The 19,895-nt window shown below is 43.1% G+C and overlaps 1 protein-coding gene across 5 annotated transcripts in view; it reads right to left on the reverse strand.

The window, feature by feature from the left end:
• Window positions 1-4,466: 4,466 nt before the first annotated feature.
• The window catches only part of BCL2L11 (BCL2 like 11), a 47,633-nt gene continuing 32,204 nt past the window's right edge, over window positions 4,467-19,895 (reverse strand). For all 5 annotated transcript variants that reach the window (XM_077814255.1, XM_077814254.1, XM_077814252.1 and 2 more), the window contains one exon: window positions 4,467-9,619. In XM_077814255.1, the coding sequence (XP_077670381.1) occupies window positions 9,533-9,619 (87 nt within the window). In that variant the 3' untranslated portion in view covers window positions 4,467-9,532. The remainder of the gene's footprint in view (window positions 9,620-19,895) is intronic.

Below are 19,895 nucleotides of genomic sequence, written 5' to 3' on the forward strand. Positions count from 1 at the left end.
GGTAGCTAGATAAGCACCGTGCTGCCATCCTAGAATGTTAATTCAGTCCAATGTATTTTCTCTCTCTGTGGTACGTCGAGGGAACCAGTTGCTGTAGTAGCTAGGTTCTGAGCATGGTGAAATAAGGGGATGAGATGGGGCCCTGTCAGTGCAGCTTAGGAATTCTGGGTGATACGAAATTTGTTGTGACAGAGCCTGCAACGGCATGCAATAGCAGGGGGGACTATATTGTATTACGTTTACATATCACTATGGGACAGGGATTGTTGCAACGTCATGGGGGAGAATTACCACAGCTCCTCCAGGAACTAAACACAGGGGGCGAGGGGTGATATGCTAGCGAGGCATCACCTCCTGGTGTGGTTTGCAGATCCTGCTCCCGAGCTGGGTTTCCCTGAGACTAGGAGAAGAAAGGACTTTTGGTATGACAGGATGAACTTGAATTGACACAGAGCCTTCTGATCCAGCAAATGGACAGGACTGTCTGTCCGCGGGTGGAGGTCCAACCCTTGTAGAAGGGTTGGAAAGACTTTGACCAACTAGGGCCCCATAAGGTAAGGTGAGCATTTAGCACGTGTACGGGAACTCTTACTGGTGTTTGTTTTCTCTGTAATGCTTTCCCCTGAAGAAGAAGTGTGCTTGCTTAGAAAACCCTGGGTGGTAACTTCTGGCCATACACGGCCCCTCGCTCTTGGAGAAAAAGCAACACGCAGGCACTGGCCTTCAAGCAGCCTGGCTTGCTGGGTGTATCGCAGTGGAAGATGATGCTGTGCTGCATGAAAACCCCCAGTCAGAAGGGGGACAGATGTGGAGGTGATGGCTAGGTGTCAGGAACCTTAAGTGGGTGCCCTCAAGGGACCATGGAGGGGAAATAGGGGTGCAGTTACCCTGAAAGGGTGACAAATGTATCGTGAAATTACCGGGCCTTGGAAAGCCCGGAGATGCCCCAATGCTGACTGACAGGACTGCAGCAGGCGTACACCAGGGAAGGCTTAATGGTGATGACAGTGCTTTGACCATACAAAAGTTATGTGAAAAAGTGACGGAATTCTAGGGGGAAAGCAGTTTTATCCATCCTCGTTGAGGGGAGGGTTTTTTTGGAGCAGCGGAAAGTTACCAAAGAGACAGAACAAAGGAAGCCAAGTGTTGCAAGGGGAACATATAAAGAGAGCCCCACAGGGAGAGGAACTGTGGGGCAGGAGAGAAGAAGGGAGGAAGAAGACATCCAGCAATGTAACAGCCTACGTGTGGCAAGGAATCCCAAGGGAAGGGAGACCTAGAGAAGTGCAGTGCAGGTTGGAGGTTTGGTTTTTAAATGATCCGTCCTCTTGTGTTTTGTATGACGAGGTGAGAGAAGAATTGTTAGATTCTGGGCAAAGTGTCTCTATTTAAATGCTCCACAACTGCTATGTTCCTCTGGTCACCCTGAGGCGGAGTTCCAGGGGAGGGTGTGTGAGAGGACAGGGCAGTCTGAATGGCCAGGAGTAGGCCCAGGGGCTGAGCAGCAGGATCCGCTCTCAGGAAGGAGCGTTTGACTGCAGGTCTGTACCCCAAGATGGGGACAGTGGCTGGATGCTGCTCAGACTCCAGAGGCTTGGCTTCTCCTCCCAGCACTGCAGGGAGCACCTCATCGGATCTGTGACAAACAGCACTGGTCTCTGCTCTTTGCTTTCTGGCAGCCTGTGTTTCCTTTTATGTAAGCCTTGTGGTTCCTTTCTTGTGGGCTGGTGCTGGCAAGAGGGTGCATGTCACACTGGACACTGCAGGAGGTCACACAGCAGAGCGTTCTGATCCGAGACGCAGCATTCCACAGCGCCGGAGTCTCACGTGGTGTGTTTCTCTTGGCCATGCCCTCGGTTAGCACAGTATCTCCAAAGTCAAAGCTACCCCTGCAGTAATCGGGCTCAGCCGCTGGTGGGATTTCACAGATTAATAGGTTTTGAGTCCAGAAGGGACCATTGTAATAACCCAACTTGACCGCATAACACAGGTCATAGACCATCCCTGGATTAATTTCTGCTTTAGGTTTTAAAATTGCCAGTGATTGAGAATTCACCACCACCAGTGGAAGAATTTACCCAGGGGTTAAAAGTGTGTGCTTTGTTTCCAGGTTGAATTTGTCTAGCTTCCACTTCCAGCCTGGGGATCTTCTTATACCTTTGTCTGCTAGACTGAAGAGCCATCTATTATCCTCGTGTAGACACTTAGAGACCGGTCAAGTCACCCCTGAACCTTCTCTTTGATGAGCTGAATAGTTGTGATAAGGCAGGTTTTCTAACCCTTCAGTCATCCCTGTGGCTCCCCTCCCATTTATCAAAATCCCTCTTAAATTGCGGACACCAGACCTGGGCACAGAATTGCAGCAGCGGTTGCATCCGTGCCAAACGCAGAGGTAAAATCACCTCTCGCCTCCTACTCAAGAGTCTCCTGTTTATGCCTCCCAGGATCCCATTACCCTGTTTAGCCCCAGCCTTGCACTGGGAGCTCACGTTCAGCTGATTCTCCACTAAGACCCCGAAGTCTTGTTCCGAATCCCTGCTTCCCAGGCTAGTGTGTCCCCCACCCTGGGGGTGTAGCCGACATTCTTTGTTCCTAAATAGTCAAACAGTAAGGCCCAGATCCTCTGAGGCCTCATGCACCATTGGCAGGTGGAAGGTGGAGCTTCCTGCCTGAAAGCTGGCTAGGTGGGGCTTGAGTACTGCAGTCCAAAAATCACCCACCTAGTGCTCTTGGTTCTGACCCACCCACTGGCAGGGCACCGCTAGCCAAAAACCAGAGCCCCTCGCAGAACCAATTTAGATCAGATCAAAGTTCCCCTTTCATGGTTTTTTGCTCTCCTGGTTCAGCTGTTTCTCCCATGACTTCACTGTCCATCTCCTCCCCTCATCAGTGTCCCTTTGCAGTCTATGCTTAGGCCCACCCTCCAGTACCTCCTTGACACATTAGCGCTGGCTGATTGCCTCTGTACAAATGACTTCCAAACCTAGCCGCTCACTCCTGCCCTCAGCCCATCAGGGCATGCTTGCTGCTCTGTCCTCTCATCCTGGATGACTCCCTACTAAATTCTCATTTTTCTGTCATACTCCACCCCAGCCCTTCCTGTCACCCACATGCTAGCTGTTGCCAAATCCTCAGTTCGTCCTGTGCACCTTCTTCCACGTCTACCCCACACCCCATGAGTCCTGTTGCTGGAACCCTTTGCCGTGCCTGCATCCTCTCTGCGCCAAGGCTTCCTCACTTTACTCCTCTCCTGCCTGTTACCTACCTCCAGCCTGCCACTCTCTGACACCTGTCACTGACCACTTCACATGCCCTAGCAAGGCCAAGCTCACATCATCCTGTCAAGATCTTCCCTCGCACAGATGGCTCAGGAGACTCGCAGGACCCTTATGCCCTTCAAAGGCTCCCACATAACTACTGTTTCCCTCTCCCACTTTCGCACCTGAAACCCCACAGGGCACCTTCTGACATTCCTATTCCTCCCTACAGTCCCCTGTTGAAAGCCGAACACTGACTCTTCCTTTGTTATATAAAATCCTTGTCATGGTCACTTGCAGTATAAATTCAAGAGACTCAAGTACTGCCGCTCTGCAGCATGTTGGGGCCCACAGTGTTGCATCCCCATCCTTTATTCACCTTCATCCAGTAGCTAGGATCTAGTATTGCTCCTGGAGCTAAATTCAGGCTTTGGCTTGGTCAGGAGACTCCCCTGGGTGGAGCTCTGAGTCCTCGCAGCTCTCAGCAGGGATCTGGGCTGTGTCTAGCTTTGCTGTACAGGCCATGCCTACCTAGGCTGCATTTGATTGTTTCCCCCAACGTATTAACTTGCAGATTTCCAAGTCTAATCTTATTCTCATTTTCTGCCCATCTTGCTCCTCACAAGAGCCCATTTGTTTTAATTTTGTCCTCCATGGCATTTACAACGCCTGTAAAATGAGTGTCATGTAAAAAAATGTTTTGGATATACTCTAGTCCCGCCCCTAGCTCCTTATGGGCCTGATCCAAACCCCACTGAACTATCACCCTCCCAACCAGCTCTTTAATTCCATGCCAGTCCACGTGACATAACGAGGGAGTTTGATACTCCGTGTGCATGGGTAGAAAGGCAACCCCGAACCTGACTTGGAGAGAGACAGCGCTACTCATTCCTCAGGTGAGGTGTTTGCCCACAGTAGCAGTCTGTGTACAGAGAAGCGTGGGGGAATTCAACGCACACCATGGAAACGTTTCACAAAGACATTCCAAGGGTATGGTTGAAATGTGGTATGAAAGAAGTGCGCTCTTCCAAACTCCATCCTGAATAAGGACATGGAAGATGCTTAAATTAAGCAAGGTTAAAATGCCTGGAAAAGTGAGTGGCACTTGCACGTATCAGAGACAGATAATTAACGCTGATCTACAATTCCCTACATCTTATTTCAGAAGAGCATAAAATTTTGAATTTGAGAAAAATAATACTCATCACAAATAGATGGAAGTTTTATTTATATAAAATTCATTAAGAACATAAAAGATTGCATCTTAAAAAAAGATCTGTAGCTATGTACAGCAGTATTGCACAAGTAAAGTGGCAATTACCCTGTCAAAAATTCATCAGTGCAAACCACAAGTAAGCCAGGGAAATTGCAATAAAAATGCTACATATGCTGGGTCGTATGAAACAAGTTAGTGATTAATCAGTACATGATCAGTGCTGTGTTTGTTTGTACCTGATCAGGAGCTTTACTACAGTAATGAGTGGTCTTGAAACCAGGATGCAAAAGTTTACAAATCAAAGTAGAAAGTAGTTCTATAAATAACTTGCAGGGGCTTCTTGTTTAGGAGGTAACAGCCACTTCCTGCACTATGTAAACTGAGGATAAGGTGTTTAATATCCCAAAATAGGGTTATTATTAAGTTACCAGGAAGCACAATCAAGTTATCGAACTGAAATCTACAGCATAATTTTTAATTCTGGCAGCTGGATGAAGCAATGCAGCCAGATTCAGTAGGAGCATAGGGATGGTGAAATCTGAAGGCAGTGGAGAATGAGAAGGTGGGGAATTGGCACGTTGTATAGGTCTTGAAAAAGTGATTAACTGAGACTACTGCACTTCAGTTTAATAGTATGTTTGAATAAACTGCCCTTGGCCCCTTGGGATAATAATGTTTTGCTTAGACTGATGAAGTTATTTGTAACAAATTAATGCTTTGAACTACACAGAGATTCTGGATGTGGCTTTGGTGTTTGGCCTACTTTGCACCTCCATGTCACATTTTACTTCAAATCTCTGCCTTGATGTACTGTGCTGAATCACTGAGTCCAGAAAGTTAAGAAAAGTGGCCAAAATGGGGGATTTAAATTGTGGATACAATTTTCAAAAGAGACTTTAGGCACACAGAAACCCAAGTCCCCTGGACTTTGTGACACTCTGACTTAGGTACTTCACACCCTCTTTTGAAACTGGGACTTAGGAGCCTAAGTCACTTAGGCACTTTTGAACATTTTACTCAGTAACTAAACATTATTGATTGCACTGAATTAGAAGACAGTGCTCTAAACTGATCAATCACTAATTCCATATATACCAGTAAAAATTCATTAAAAACTTTACAGAAACTTAAATAAGCAGAAAATAAATATACAACATTTCTACAAGTTACAGCATTATGGAACAGTAGAGTGCATTAATTACACAGAAAAAAGAATCTACAGTATTTACCAAGTTCAATTCTAAAAAAGACTTAGAAAAACAGTAATTTACTTTATATGCTGTACAAAACTTTACATGACATAGTAAGAAAAGAAACAAAACATTGCACACAGACATTTGGCTCAGATTATAAGAATAATATGATGCCCTAATCTAATAAATACTCAAATATTTACAATTATTGAAGGAGAAAAAGCATAATACCATATCATACAAGTTTGGTAAGAAAAATTTGAATCTGGTTTCTCCACAACCAAAGAAAATTCTTCATAAAGTAGTTTTGGCAGGGTAGAGTATGGATTATATGGAATTAAGAAATTCCTCCACTAACAACGTAGCAAAAGTATTAACTGTTTTTAATGTCATGTTGAGATTGAAGAAAAACTCAATAACCACCCACAAATCTAACCTGGGCAGAGAGGTTGCCAAGGCACAAAACCAGTTTTAAATGGTCAAAAACAATGGGATTAGTTTTAGTTATTTTTTTAAAATACATACTGTAAAAACATCTGCAGGAAACTTCTTGATAAACAAGAGTGCAGAGAAGTCCAAGTCACATGGTGCCAATATCTTGTTCTTTAATGTTCATATAATTCACAGAATTGTTTTTTAAATCATTTATTACGCTTATAGTAAGCTAGTCTGAAGCCGTGGTGGCAAACCTGTTGCACTACCAGGCTAGAGGTAAGTGTACAAAGAAAGCACCCAAGTCTCCAGGCACTGGGCCAGCGACCCTTATGAAGAGGTGGGATGGAGAGGGAGAAAATATGTAGTCCTGATGCCAACTCTCCCAAGGGCACTATTGAAAAGAACTGAAATAAAGTGCTCCACTTGTAGAAGCGCGCGTGTGTGTGCACACGCGCCAATTGTAGAAGCGTGTGTGTGAGTGAGTGTGAGTGAGTGAGTGTGAGTGTGCACGGGGAACTGTAAACAGAAATGTCTTTGGTGTGTTCGGAAAGGTACATATAAGTCCAAATTTCAGAACCAGCTCTACTCTGTTCATCATGACAACTAGTGGACAACGTGGCCTTCTGAGGAGGTTTCAAGACTCTTATACCTGAAAGCACCTGATCAACTCTAACATCGTTCCAATAAGTGGCTAGGGCCCAATTCCGTGCAAAAGAGGACTGCAACCTCTAGTGTTGGAAAATCTGATTTTTGTCTAATCTGTTCAGTGGCTGTGTAACTCTGATGGGTGAGGAATGTTCAAAATGGAACAGAAGTAATACTCTCATAGCCCCCTTCCATCTTATTCTCACTTCTAGCACCTGGTAGCAGTGAGAACTCGTTACTGAACATACATTTATACCCGCTCCATTCACTACATGTAGGACCTTATGAATTCCCCACTCCCCTTTACACCTAGTACTTTGGTATGAGCCAAAGCCATGCTGTTATGGAAGTGATTATCTGCCATCAGCACTAAATTTCTGCTTGAAACTCCAGATACAATTTCAGTCACCAATATTTCTCTTAAAAAGTTAAAAAAAAAAAAAAAAACCACAAACCACTGCTTTGATAATTGAGGCCAACTCCTAGGACAAAGGTTTAGCCTACAGAGCCAACATGTGCTTTTATCCTCTGGATTCACTGCTCACAGGGGTGGATTAATGCAACTGGGCAACAGAGCCATGTTTAGAGGAGCCTTCCACCTGCCCCAGAGGCACCAGTGGTCAGTGCATAGAGTACATATTATACAAATTTACTTGTCAAAACTAAAAAAAAAAAAAAATACAATGGCACTCAGGATATGCTGATGAACATATTGCAACATTTTGAAAGTAGAGCTACCATATTTTTCTATGGTGCTGGTGAAACCAGAAATAAAATACGGCATTTTGAAGTAGACTGTAACAAACTGAATCAAGCAAGCTCTCTGCATCACATACAAAAGGAAGCCAGATTCTGAAGACAATTCTGAAGCCAGATTGGGGTAAATTCTGCATTAATACACCGCACCATCTGAAGGAACTGTGCGCTCCCCAAAGCACCTGTCATGCAGTTTCCCATGGTGTAAAGGTACTATAAAACCAATATTAAAATTCAGTTTAAACCTAGATCTGTGGTTACAGTGCCCACGCAACAGGCTCGGGGGCAGCATTCAATATACACACTTAAAAATTAAAAATAAAGTTTTTCTTTCTGTGAAGTCCTCTTGGCACTTCTTGGGTCAATGAAGTTGTTACAGAATGCATCACTTTGTTATGATCTAAATACCAGAAGTTTAGAAGTCATGCAATCCATGGTATTTGTGGTTTCACAGAATGATGCCTTCTGCAATAACTTCAGCGACCCAAGAAGTGGTAAAGGGAGTTCTGTAGAAGGAAGATCTAATTAAAGAAAAAGGTAAGTTAAAACTTTGGATGCCTCCCACAACCGAGTTAGTGAGTCACTCCTGTATAGCAATCTTGATTTAACTTCATTCTGTTTTTGGTTAATCTTTAAACAAGTCACAGAATGTCTGATTTATGAATACAGTTAGTGCCCTTATAATTTTATTATTTTAAATTATGTGGAAGTTTTGCTAGAACTTTCAAAATGGCCCAACTTTTGCTTCCAATGGATATTTATTCATTCACTTGTGGGATTTTTTGAACCACCACAACCAATTCAAATATTGTACTATTGCTCTCAAGATGGATGTAACTCAACTGTTAACGTTTGTTAGTTCCTTGCATCTCTCAGAATAGGTCTTAAGTACAAAGCCAGCTCTAGCAAAAATCCAACACATTAAAAAAACAGCAATACCAACTGGGTTTATCAACAGTCACAGTAAAATATTAAGTGAAGTTTAAAATAGTTTCTAAAGTTATGCAACCCTCCAACTTTGGGTAAGATTGCAGTGTCTCAGGAACTGTTTTACCCCACAAATATTTTATTGTTCTATTATCCCCAACCTTCAACATTCTATATTATATAATACACAAATGTATCCAGACTCATTAGATATAAATTTTTAGAAAGGCAACTTGGTATGGTTTTTGAAGCATAACACTTTCACAGTTAAGCTGCAAATTTCAGGTCATCTTTGAGATTCCTGCTGGTAGGGTGGAAGAGGTGGAAGTTTCAGGGGGAGTGCGCCAGTTGCACTTGGCTGCAGTTTAAAATCAGTCAGCAGGAAGTATGCTGTTTGTGTGACACACACACAGTTGAATTTAGGGTGATAGTAGAGATTTGCAGGGTAATTGAAGTTCTGATGCAAATCCTTCCACCCTTCTTCAACCAGCTTCAATTCATGATTTTGCCGTTTTTCCATGAAAGGGGCTAAGAATGGAGGGAAAGCATGAATCTGACCCCTCCTTGCGGGGTGGGAGATGGGGGGGGGGGTAGACGACATCTGTACACAGTTATAACAAACTAAGGCAGCTCTGCAAGTTAGCTGGCTCAGTTAACTCCATTGCAGAATATATCAGAGATTAGTCTACAGGTTTCCAGAAAATGGAGTATGAAAATCATTCAATAATGTTTGATCATCTTCTTTCCAAATCAGTCTTTTAAAAGTTCAAGAAAAACCAGCGTAAACACCACTCTCACATAAAGTCCTGCTTCACAAAGCTTTTATATATCCGTTTCCAAAATCCATCATGACGTGTTCACAGTGAATTCCCATTTAAAAACCCTCTGTCTTCTCATAGCAGACAAAATGAGACAGTCTATGTGCATATTTTTCACAAACACGGAATCCTACTGCTCCTCCCAATGTATCTGGTGTCCTTTAGGAAAAGGAGGATTTGTTAGTTGCATATACAAGGTATGGAAAGGATACTACTGCTGCTTGGTTTTGCTGGATTCTGGTGACAACTGGACAATCTCAGAATGTCTCTCTCTGTATGTCTCCATTACTGCAGTCTCCAAATGAGGCGGATGATATAACGTAACAAGCGCAAAACAATTTGATGGTTTACTGCTGGATTATCCAAGAAACCCTGTAACAGAAAAGATGTTTATTTTTTCATTCCTGAAGTCTCCTTTCCAGAAGTACCTATGACCAGCTTACACACTAACCAATTGCGATGGAACATTTTGAAATTAATAGAATGATGCTGGATAATACCAACAGCAAAGAGAATAGATTTTTTTATTTTTATTTTTTTTAAGAGGAGCAAGGTAGTCATTTGATAGGTCATTGTTTCCTTTGGTAATTCAATAAATTCTTCCCAAACCATTGTAGGGATTTCAAAAGCAAGTTAATCATGGTTTAATAGAGAACTCAAAGAGGATATTGAGGTTAACAAGGTAACTGGGTCTTTTTGTTTGAAAACTGTGGTCAGATATAGCTTCCATTTTGCTGTGGGATACAGTGGAACATTAACTTTGCACCTGCAGTACCTATATCAGATGAAAGGGACTCCTCCTCCTCACTATTTCAAGAACACGGTAAGAATGCATACATTAATTTAGAACAGTGGTCCCCAAACTGGGGAGCACAGAGGAACATTTGGGAGGGTGGGGTGCAGCAGGGTCTGGGTCAGCCCCCAGAGGGAGAGCAACCCAGCCCTGGCTGTCGGCCCCCAACCTCGCTCCCAGCCCTGTTCCTGGTGGGGCGCAGACAGATTTCATTAAGGGTAAGGGGAACGTGACATAAGAAGTTTGGGGACCACTGACTTTAGAACCACAGCAACGATCATTATATTTAAACTTGTTACATGTTTAATATACTGACACTGAATTGATTCTAAGATTGGCTACATATAAAAAAATAGCATGTAATTTATGCGATTTGGTACAGATGAAACAAAAATATTGGGAAAAACCAACAACAAGGTATTCTCAGAGTATAATTGTGCCACAGTCCAAATAGCTGACTCTGAAAAATGTTTCAGATTCCCAACGGGTAAAATCTAGTAGCTGTAATTTAAGAAAACCAGTGATTTGGTGTAATTCACGCAAAGAAGCTAAATAAAGCTAAGGGCAATCTGTGCCAGAACTAATGAACTAGTGAACCTCCAATTGTTCTCAAGTGACCACCTGTGTAAACACTGTTTGGTCAACACTCAGGTCTATGTAACATGTAGAGACATCTAAAAACAACTTTGCTCTTTTCAGCTGAAAGGGGAAAATGTAAAATAGGGGGAAAAAAATTATAAACTGCACGTTTGTTATACAGTAGAACCTCAGAGTTACGAGGAACACCTCGGGAATGGAGGTTGTTTGTAACTCTGAAATGTCTAATTCTGAACAAAACATTCTGGTTGTTCTTTCAAAAGTTTACATTGACTTAATACAGCTGAACATTGACTCAAGGCAGCTTTGAAACTTAACTATGCAGAAGAAAAATGTTCCTTTTCACCATCTCAATTTAAACAAAACAAGCACAGAAACGGTTTTCTTACCTTGTCACATTTTTTTTTTTAAACTCTCTCTTTGTTTCAGTAGTTTCTGTTTAACACAGTACTGTGCTGATTTTTTTGCATCTCTGCTGCTGCCACCTGACTGCGTACTCCTGGTTCCGAATGAGCTGCGTGGTTGACTGGCCAGTTTGTAATTCTGAGGTTCTACTGGGTTACGTTTTGACGACATTGAACTATTGGCAAATTTTACACGTGGCAAATCGGGAAAGCAAGCAGCTGATGTGATACGAATGAAATAGCTGGCATGGAACACGAACACAAAAACACACACGCTGCCAGATTGGTTTTCTCACTTCTGTTACGTATGACCACAATTTGGAAGACATTGTTCCAGGGTGACTAAACATATAGAAAAATACAACACACAAACCAACTGTCTCAATAAAATCAGATTAATTGCTTCATTGTTAGGAACTGAAAACTGTGCTAGTGATTTCCTTATTAATAACAACAATCATAATATCTGCACACGAAGTCAAAAATGCTGTGAAAGGACACAGGCATGGCCTTTTAAAATGAAAACTTCCCCCTCTCTCTGCCTGACAGGCAGGGTAAGTAACTGTTTGGCTGGAAGCCTCTGGCCAGTTCCGATCAGCACTGGTTTGCGACAGGTTAACAGTAATTATTCACACAAGGCAGTCAGCATCTCCCCAGACAGAGAAGAAACTCTGCAGCAGCTGGTGCAGTTTTCTCCAAGCTGTTACCCTGGCTCTCGAGAACTTGCCTGACATAATGGAATTGCGATAAGGCCAGGGCATTTCCTCTCTGTATCTCCGTAACAAGATGGGAGGAAAGCAGTTTTCTGTATGCAATGCCTGCAGAGACACTTAACCACAACATGCGTTCTTTTACACACAGAATTGATTTTGCTCCAGTTTCAATACTGACTTGTCATAAGATTACTGAAATAAACGTAAGGTTTTATTTTCAATTGGGACAATAAATACAAGTCAGTTTCTTAACATCTGCTCAAAAGAAAGAGTAAGTTTCCTAGAATACAGCCTAGTGAATTGACCCCCATGGAACAGGAAGTTGAATATCTGGACTGTTAACTAGAACTGGCAAATGCCAAACAGGGCTTGTGTTTGTCTGTTATTAACAGAGGATATGTTTGAAGTTTATCTGTAAAGGAAAAATGCTTAGATCTGTGTCCTATCTTCTTATGATTTATAAAGAAGGCCGTTGGTGAAACCTGCTTAATTTGGAGAGGAATTTAGTTTTGTTCAAACTGTCCAGTTTTGTTCTTTGAGTGAAACAGGTATCAAAACTTAACCAAAAGTTTAATCTAACTATAACACCCCAATACCATGCCTCTTAAAGTAAGGGCTGAATAAGCTTTCAATCTATTTCTGGGTCCTCAAGACATGAGTAAGACAGAGAAGACAAAACCCAATTTTTGAAGTATTTCAAAGGCAAAACAAAACATTTGCATGAAATAAAACTTTTAAACAGGCACAGACCTATTTTATTTCCTTCTCGTCAGGCCACCCGTAAGGACAAGATTACATAAAGCCATCAGGATCATTCAGCCCCGGTTGTGCTGCAACAGCGGTGTCTCAGCTATGGGAGAGACCGTAGGCCTCTCTGTAGACAGGCTGAGGTAACACATTCAGGTTCATTTGGTTAGTGGTGGAGGAAAAGTTTTAGATGTAGGGATCACCCAGCACTCCCTGCCAGAGGAATTACTGGTTTTAAAAGCCAGCGCGTGGGAAGACTTAAGGAGGAAAATAAAAGCATCAGGAAGTGGGAAGCAGGCACACAGGAGGAAATAGGACTGGGTGTCTGACAGGCAACTTGCTCTTTACTACAGGGTTTTGTCACCGGGGATAACTGTACTGTTGGCCTCTTCTGCCAATCCCAGTGTTAGAAAGTAAGTTCCAACACCAACAGCAGAAACATGAGACACACCCAGAATATAAGTAAATTGTAGTGGACTGCAAAATAATTAAAGTGTATCAAGTAATAAGGCTGAGTAAGATAGAAATATTGTGAGTAAAGAAAGTTATAATTCAGCCAAGGGAAATGTGTGTAAACAAAGAAGAAACACCTGCTAGCTATGACCACATCCCACAGAGAGGAGAAACAGGTGACCCTCTTCTCTTTAACCAGTTTACTTTGGACAGATGTCAACTACGGAAGCCACTACCAGTGAACTGTTTTAGGACAGAACTCACTCCAATGGCTCTCTCAGTTGGCTGACGTTGCAATAGGGTAAGGTTTCTAACATTAAACCCAAGTACGAATGGCCAAAATGCAGACATTTTACCGAAAATCTTTATCAGGGTGGGGAGATCACCCAATGCAGTTCTAACTTGAAATGACACTGGGGGAGGGAGTTCCACAGACTTAAAAGTTAGTTGGGTGCAAACGAAGGGGGGAGGGGTGTTCTGCATCTTAATCCCAAAGAAGGTAGCAGGGGCTGGAGAAGGAAGGGACCCATAGGGGGTTGGCATGTTCAAGGGAACAAGAATGATGGAGAAGAGAGACTGGTAGCAAAGGGACTGTGATGGATGGGGTGAGAGGAGGTCAGAGGCAGTAACCCAGCAGTGAAAGGGTTCAATCCCACTTACATGCATATGCACCCTATCAGCATAACTAACCAGAATAATAATAATCCTTAGAAAATGCAGTTTTCCAAGGAGTCAATCTGCCTTAATCTAACTGACATGAAATAATTAGCCAGGCAAGAGTCTGGAATTTCATTCCACTTATGCCAAAATACCCAAATGAAAACAATCCACAGGAGTTCAATCCAGGGAAGCAGGTGTGTAGGAAACAAACACAGACCTTGACAGCAAGCTGCTCCTTCAAAGACATTGTTACAACATTTAGCTATGCATTCTGCTCAATTTCCAGGTATGAATGATGAAGTGAACCATCTCCACATCCACCATTGGAAACGGCATTCGCAGTCACTGCTAAGCTATGGCGCTCTCTCAGATGGTCTACAAGCAATGTCTGACCTTACAGACCACATGAGCAGCAATACCTAGGCACAGGAACAGTGGCTGCTGTAAGAGAATTCCTACAGAGAGGAGTGACCTGTCATTTTTTAAAAGTTATTATGCCAATGCCTTTCATTCCTTGTTCTGTTGTTTAACATGCAGTCATTTACAGCTGGTCAAATCACAATCTATTGCTCTCCTAGGCTAAGCAAAGTAACATGCTGGCAAACAGGACATCATGCTGAAGCCGACATCATTGCAGGATTCCCAACTTTTGTTCATGAGCTCATGCAATAGAACATTTAGGGTGGCAGATATCCAACTACTGGGGGAGGGGCTGGGGGAGAAAAGTTAACGATATAGAAGGAAAAACATCAGGAGAATGGATAGTCAGAAATTTAAGCACAGGCCTGTAGCAAAGAGGAGGCATTGGGAGGGGTTTCCTTCCTACTGGGTCGAGCAATATTAACAGCAATGAACAAGTCATACTGAAGTGAACCTGCTGGCTCATCACTGGATACTTCCTCCCACCCCAAATGAGATGGTGGAAATGGAACTAACCAGCAGAGGCCACTGTGTTATCCAGTCTAACATCAGCTACTGCAGAACTCCAAAATCCCTACAGACCAGGAAAAAGGAACTACAATCCTGATGTCAGAAGCAATCAGACTTGGGTGGGAAGCCCCAACTTACGCAAGAGCAGGAACAGCAGGCTGGAAGCAGTGGCAAGGCCAGACAGCCTGAGAGCTGGGAATGAAAAGCTGAGACACCGACAGGGAAGCAGCACGTTGCTGACTGAGGACACAGAGCAGCAAGTTGCAAGTAGAGGCATGGGACAAATGCTCATGTGGAGTGGACAGCATAGCTGGGCCCCAGTGAGATATGGACAGGAGGACAGAACTCCGGCTGAGGAATGGTATTTAGGCCTGAGGGCCCAATTACCTTTTATATCCTTCTGTTGGACTACCCTTACGGCTTGAGTCTGTTGGGTTGATCTTTTACAGAAACTGTTGATGTCACTGTCAAACTATTAGCATATTTCTAAGGTTAAAATAATCAGGCTAAATACAGTAAGAAAGGGCAGGGGGAGGGGCCATAAGACTACTTTTAAAAAGTCCAGTCCAATACATCGTTAAGAGATTTGTAGGAAATGCATAGACTTGACTCAGCTATGCTCTATTTTGATCCTATTCTACAGTGGATGCTCATATCTGCTTTTTACTGTCACTGACTTTCCAGTGGCACCCTAAGCTCATGTGACTCAGATTGTGGGAACCCTTATGTCTTTATATCATGAGCTGTACAGGACCTAACAAAGATGAACAAAAAATGTAAGTCATAACTATCTCTTTTGAAGCAACTAGGGTTTAGTACTATCCTCTTTCCACGGAATTCTGAATTGCTTCTATCGCAAGCCATGATATAGAAAAGAGTGAGCAACATACATGACTGTATTCACCAGATCTCATCTCAGCTATAGTAATGTGAAGGGAGCAGGGCAAGGGCTTGGGGGAAGAGGCGGGGCGGGGGGGTTTGTCCCAGAACCTGCACCCCCCTAGGTGCAGCCTTGGGTGCAACTCCCAGTTGCCTTATACCAGTGGCTCTCAACCTTTCCAGATTATTGTACCCATTTCAGGAATCTGATTTGTCTTCCCAATCCCCAAGTTACACCTCACTTAAGATCTACTTGCTTATAAAATCAGACATAAAAATACAAGTGTCACTGCACACTATTACTGAAAAATTGCTGTGTCTCATATTTTACCATGTAATTATAAAATAAATCAATTGGAATATAAATATCGTACTTACATTTCAGTGCACAGTCTGTCGAGCAGTATAAACAAAGCAGCGTCTGTATGGAATTTTAGTTTGTACTGACTTAGATAATGCTTTTTATGTAGCTTGTTGTAAAACAGGCAAATCTCTAGATGAGTTGATATACCCCCTGGAAGACGTATGACTAACCTCAGAGGTATGCGTACCCCTGGTTGAGAACCACTGCCTTATAGAACATGCATTCTCTCTCTCTCTCCTGGAATCAGTACACAAGAAAAAATATCACACAAGATCCCTTCATATATTTTAGCCCCGTGAGGCTCCAGTCTGTGCCTAGGGCCCCAGGCAACAGAGTAAAAGAACAATAATTTGTATTAATTTACAGCAGTATAAAAGAAGGTGCCTCTTTAGCACAGAGTACCTGACAGCAATCACAAACACACACAACCACATTTCAGCTGAAACTAACAGAACCTAACCAACAGCGCCACCCCCCCCCCCAAAAAAAAAAAAAAAAAAAAACTTATGAGAGAACTCCCTACCCCCGCTCCCCACCTCAGTCCCATTCAGGCCCCAGTCGATGGAGAAGCTTCCCATAGCACACTGAGGCTATGTCTACACTTGCAGAGTTTTTGTGCTGTCAGTTACACCAGCGATAGGGAACCGGTAAAAAAAAAAGTGCTGGTTTGTGTGCTCACTCACTTCCACAGGCCTCAGATTGTGATCACATTCGCAGCACTTCCATTGCTGAGCCCTGGGGGCAGCTATATCACAGTGCAGCTCTCTCCCTTTTGAGGATAGGTCTTGCGTGAAGGCGGGTGGGGGGGCGGTGATCGCGGGGTATCCTGGGTCCCTGCACAGCCCCCTCTGCCCAAACACTGATCAGCTCAAGGAGCTCAGCTTTGCTCCAAGCAGCAGATCATTTGTTCCATGGAGCAGGCATCATCACCTAGCCCGATGATACGTGAGCACTTGCCAAGAAAACAGGAAGGGGAGTTTCAAAGTTCCTGGGGCTTTACAGGGAAGGAGCGGATGTCTGTTTACCTGGAGTCAGAGCAGCAGAGTTGCTGGCCAGAGTGGTCACCAAGGCACTGTGGGATATACTCCAGAGGCTAAGAGTTCTGTAAACAGGAAGAACATGTCTTCACTTGCACATCACCGCAAAAGGATCAGCGTTAAGAACTGTACGCCTCTTGTGGAGGTGGTTTTCTGTTTGCGGTGAAACTTCTGAATTTCACCGCAAAAAGTCGTTGGCAAGTTTAGATGCTCCCATGGTTTTTGTGCAAAAATGGGACTTTTTTGCACTTTAAATGGCAAGTGTAGACATGCCCTGAAGGTCAGCACATCCAGACTGTTCTCAGACAAGGATGGGGGATGAGGTTTGGGGAGAGCAAGTTCCAATGAGAACACAAAAACTGCTTGCTTTTCACTACAGCACATCGAACTCAAAGAAACATGGACTAGGACTCTGAACACTCACCAGAGGACTAAAACTATTAGCTAGGAGCAAAATGCCAAACACATCCCACTTGAGCCCACCCAGAGAAGTCCATGGTTTCCCAGCAGGGTTCAGTCTTCCATATGATCTTGGGTAGCGGTTCTCTGGTTGTCCTCCCACCCCGCCAGCTACGAAGTATAAAAGAATAGCTTGAAACGAAGCTATGGACAGAGGGTAAGGAGGAAACAAATGGATCACATGGTACAGTTGAAGCTCCAGCTCCAGCCAAGTATAACTGGCATGGCATGAAGAGCTGCTCTTTCCTTTCCCCTACATGCCTATCTACTTAGAAGGGGAACTCCTCGCTTCTCTTCCTCCCCTCAACTCTCTCTCCTCACAGAAAGGGGCATTCACTCTTACTGCCATTCCCCATCCAAGCAAGACAAGACAGTGATCTCACCCACTCACCCAGCACGCAACAATGTGTGTGTGTGGGGGGGGGGGTGCGGTGTCCTGCACTTTGCTTCTCCATGCTCTGCAGCATACTGGCAGATGGCAATCACAGAGTCAGTCCCTTTTGTCCACTATACACGAACGGGCAATGTGAACAGCATTTTGCCTAACAGAAAATGCAAGGAATAAAGTTCTGAGCCACTGTGCATTGCTGCACTCACCTGTCTGACCATTTACACTTGTCTGAGTGCTATTTTTGCACTAATAGTTCACTCAGTCCCCTCTTTCTAACCTCACTACATAGCTTCATACTTTTTTCACCCTTAAGAATGTTTAATATCCCTCAATTTGCTTCTCAATTTTATACAAAATAAAAACATTCGATCATCCCTCCAAAACCATTCAATGACAAATTAAACTGCAGTCAAAATCTGTGGTATTGCCATGTCTGGTGGTGGCATTTTATTCCTCCCCCCGAAGCAACAACAAAAAAACAAACTTTTTTTTATTTGAGAGCAATATTGCAATCAGGCCTGTTCAATGGTTATTGTCAATTTCAGACCCATTTGCTAGGTTATTAGAACATATATAAAACTTTTAAATCTATAAAACATACTATGCTGGCTTTCAGATGTCAACAGAGACTGAGTTGAGCACTCTATGCATAAAACTGCATGTTTAAGTTGTAATTTCCCAGACACTCCTCCTCAAAGAAAACAAAGGGCTTAATGACTCAACCACTGAAAAACAATTACATTTCTTCCTACAGTAACAAAAAAGGCTGCAACATGCAAAACAACAACTGTGGCAATATTTAGGAGGAGATAATCCACTGATGTCAGTGCCAATAAGTTTAGAGAACCATGAGCAGACACATTCATGTGCTCCTAAAGCCCTCAATTTGATGAGACACAGCACTAATATTTATGCAGAGTGCCCCACACACCACCTCCAAGGCTCCTACAGGCCACACTTTAAATAAAGCATTATAGAAATGAAAACATGAACCAATTTTACTCATCTCCATTTTAAAACGGACCAAGAAAAATTACTAGTGACTACACTCTCAAACCTGAAGAGCTCTGTGTAGTTTGCAAGCTTGTCTCTTTCATCAACAAAAGCTGGTCCAATGAGAGATATTACCTCACCCTTGTCTCTAAAATCCAAGGACCAGCATGGATACAATGCTGCATACACCCACACATCACATAAAAGTTTACAACAAGTGTCTTAAATTTTCTTTAATTTGTATAAAGCATTAAAGTTGGCTACTGTAAGGAGCTGAAAAGGAGGAAAACAAAACAGAAGTTTTAAAAGAAGTATCTTAAGATAGAAGCGGTATCTAGGCCTTGAAACAAAAAAGTGCATGAGAATCAACAGCTGCAGAGTTCAAATAACTAGACTAGTCTCTTCTATGCTCTGAAGACTCCTGTTCAGTGGTGAGGGTTGTTAAAATGGGAATTTTGGCCTTGCCTATACATTTTCCTTCTAGAAAGGGTTACAACACTTTGGATTCTGGGTTGCTGCTCCTCCATCGCTATAGCTGATGTCTATATCTCTTCAGTTAGCAACCCATCTTTGCTAAACAGTCAACTTCCCTTGCAGGACGCAATCTTCTAATCACAATCTAAAATGAGAACAATGCAGAAAATAGGATTTCAGGCTGCTTACAGATAAGATCAGATTGTCCTTTATGACTGGAAGCCTCAAACTAGACACCATCTAGCAATACCCAATGCCAAGGCCTGGCTAACTGGAGGCCTGGACAGAGGATCCCTGCACGACAGCACTCAAGACCCTGTCCTTGAAAGTTGGATGTGAGGAAGTTCTGACATCCACACAAGAATGGCGTATGAAGATTTGTATGCATTACCAAAAGATCATTCTCTATGAGGCAGATTTTCTCTGTGCTCAGTTGGTGTTCTCGATACAAGGAGTGACCTCTAATGCCTATGGGGCATGGGAGACCCCCCTGCATATGATTCCTTAATACATATGGAAATCTATCTAGGATGGTGGCAAACTGCCTTTTTCTGTGACCCCCAAACTCCTTGATTCTATGTAGGTATAACTTAAATCACTAGGGGAACATCAAACCCTTTCCTTATCTGATGCCAGCTAAAGACTAAAGGAAAAGACACTGATTAATAATGGGGAATCAAAAACTGAGAACCCGTCAGATACTTTATCACTGTGGAAACCAGAAAGAGGTAGTGGCAGGAGAGGGCTGCCAGCT

Source organism: Eretmochelys imbricata, chromosome 3 (genome assembly GCF_965152235.1).
Source record: "Eretmochelys imbricata isolate rEreImb1 chromosome 3, rEreImb1.hap1, whole genome shotgun sequence".
Classification (NCBI taxonomy): Eukaryota; Metazoa; Chordata; order Testudines; family Cheloniidae; genus Eretmochelys; species Eretmochelys imbricata.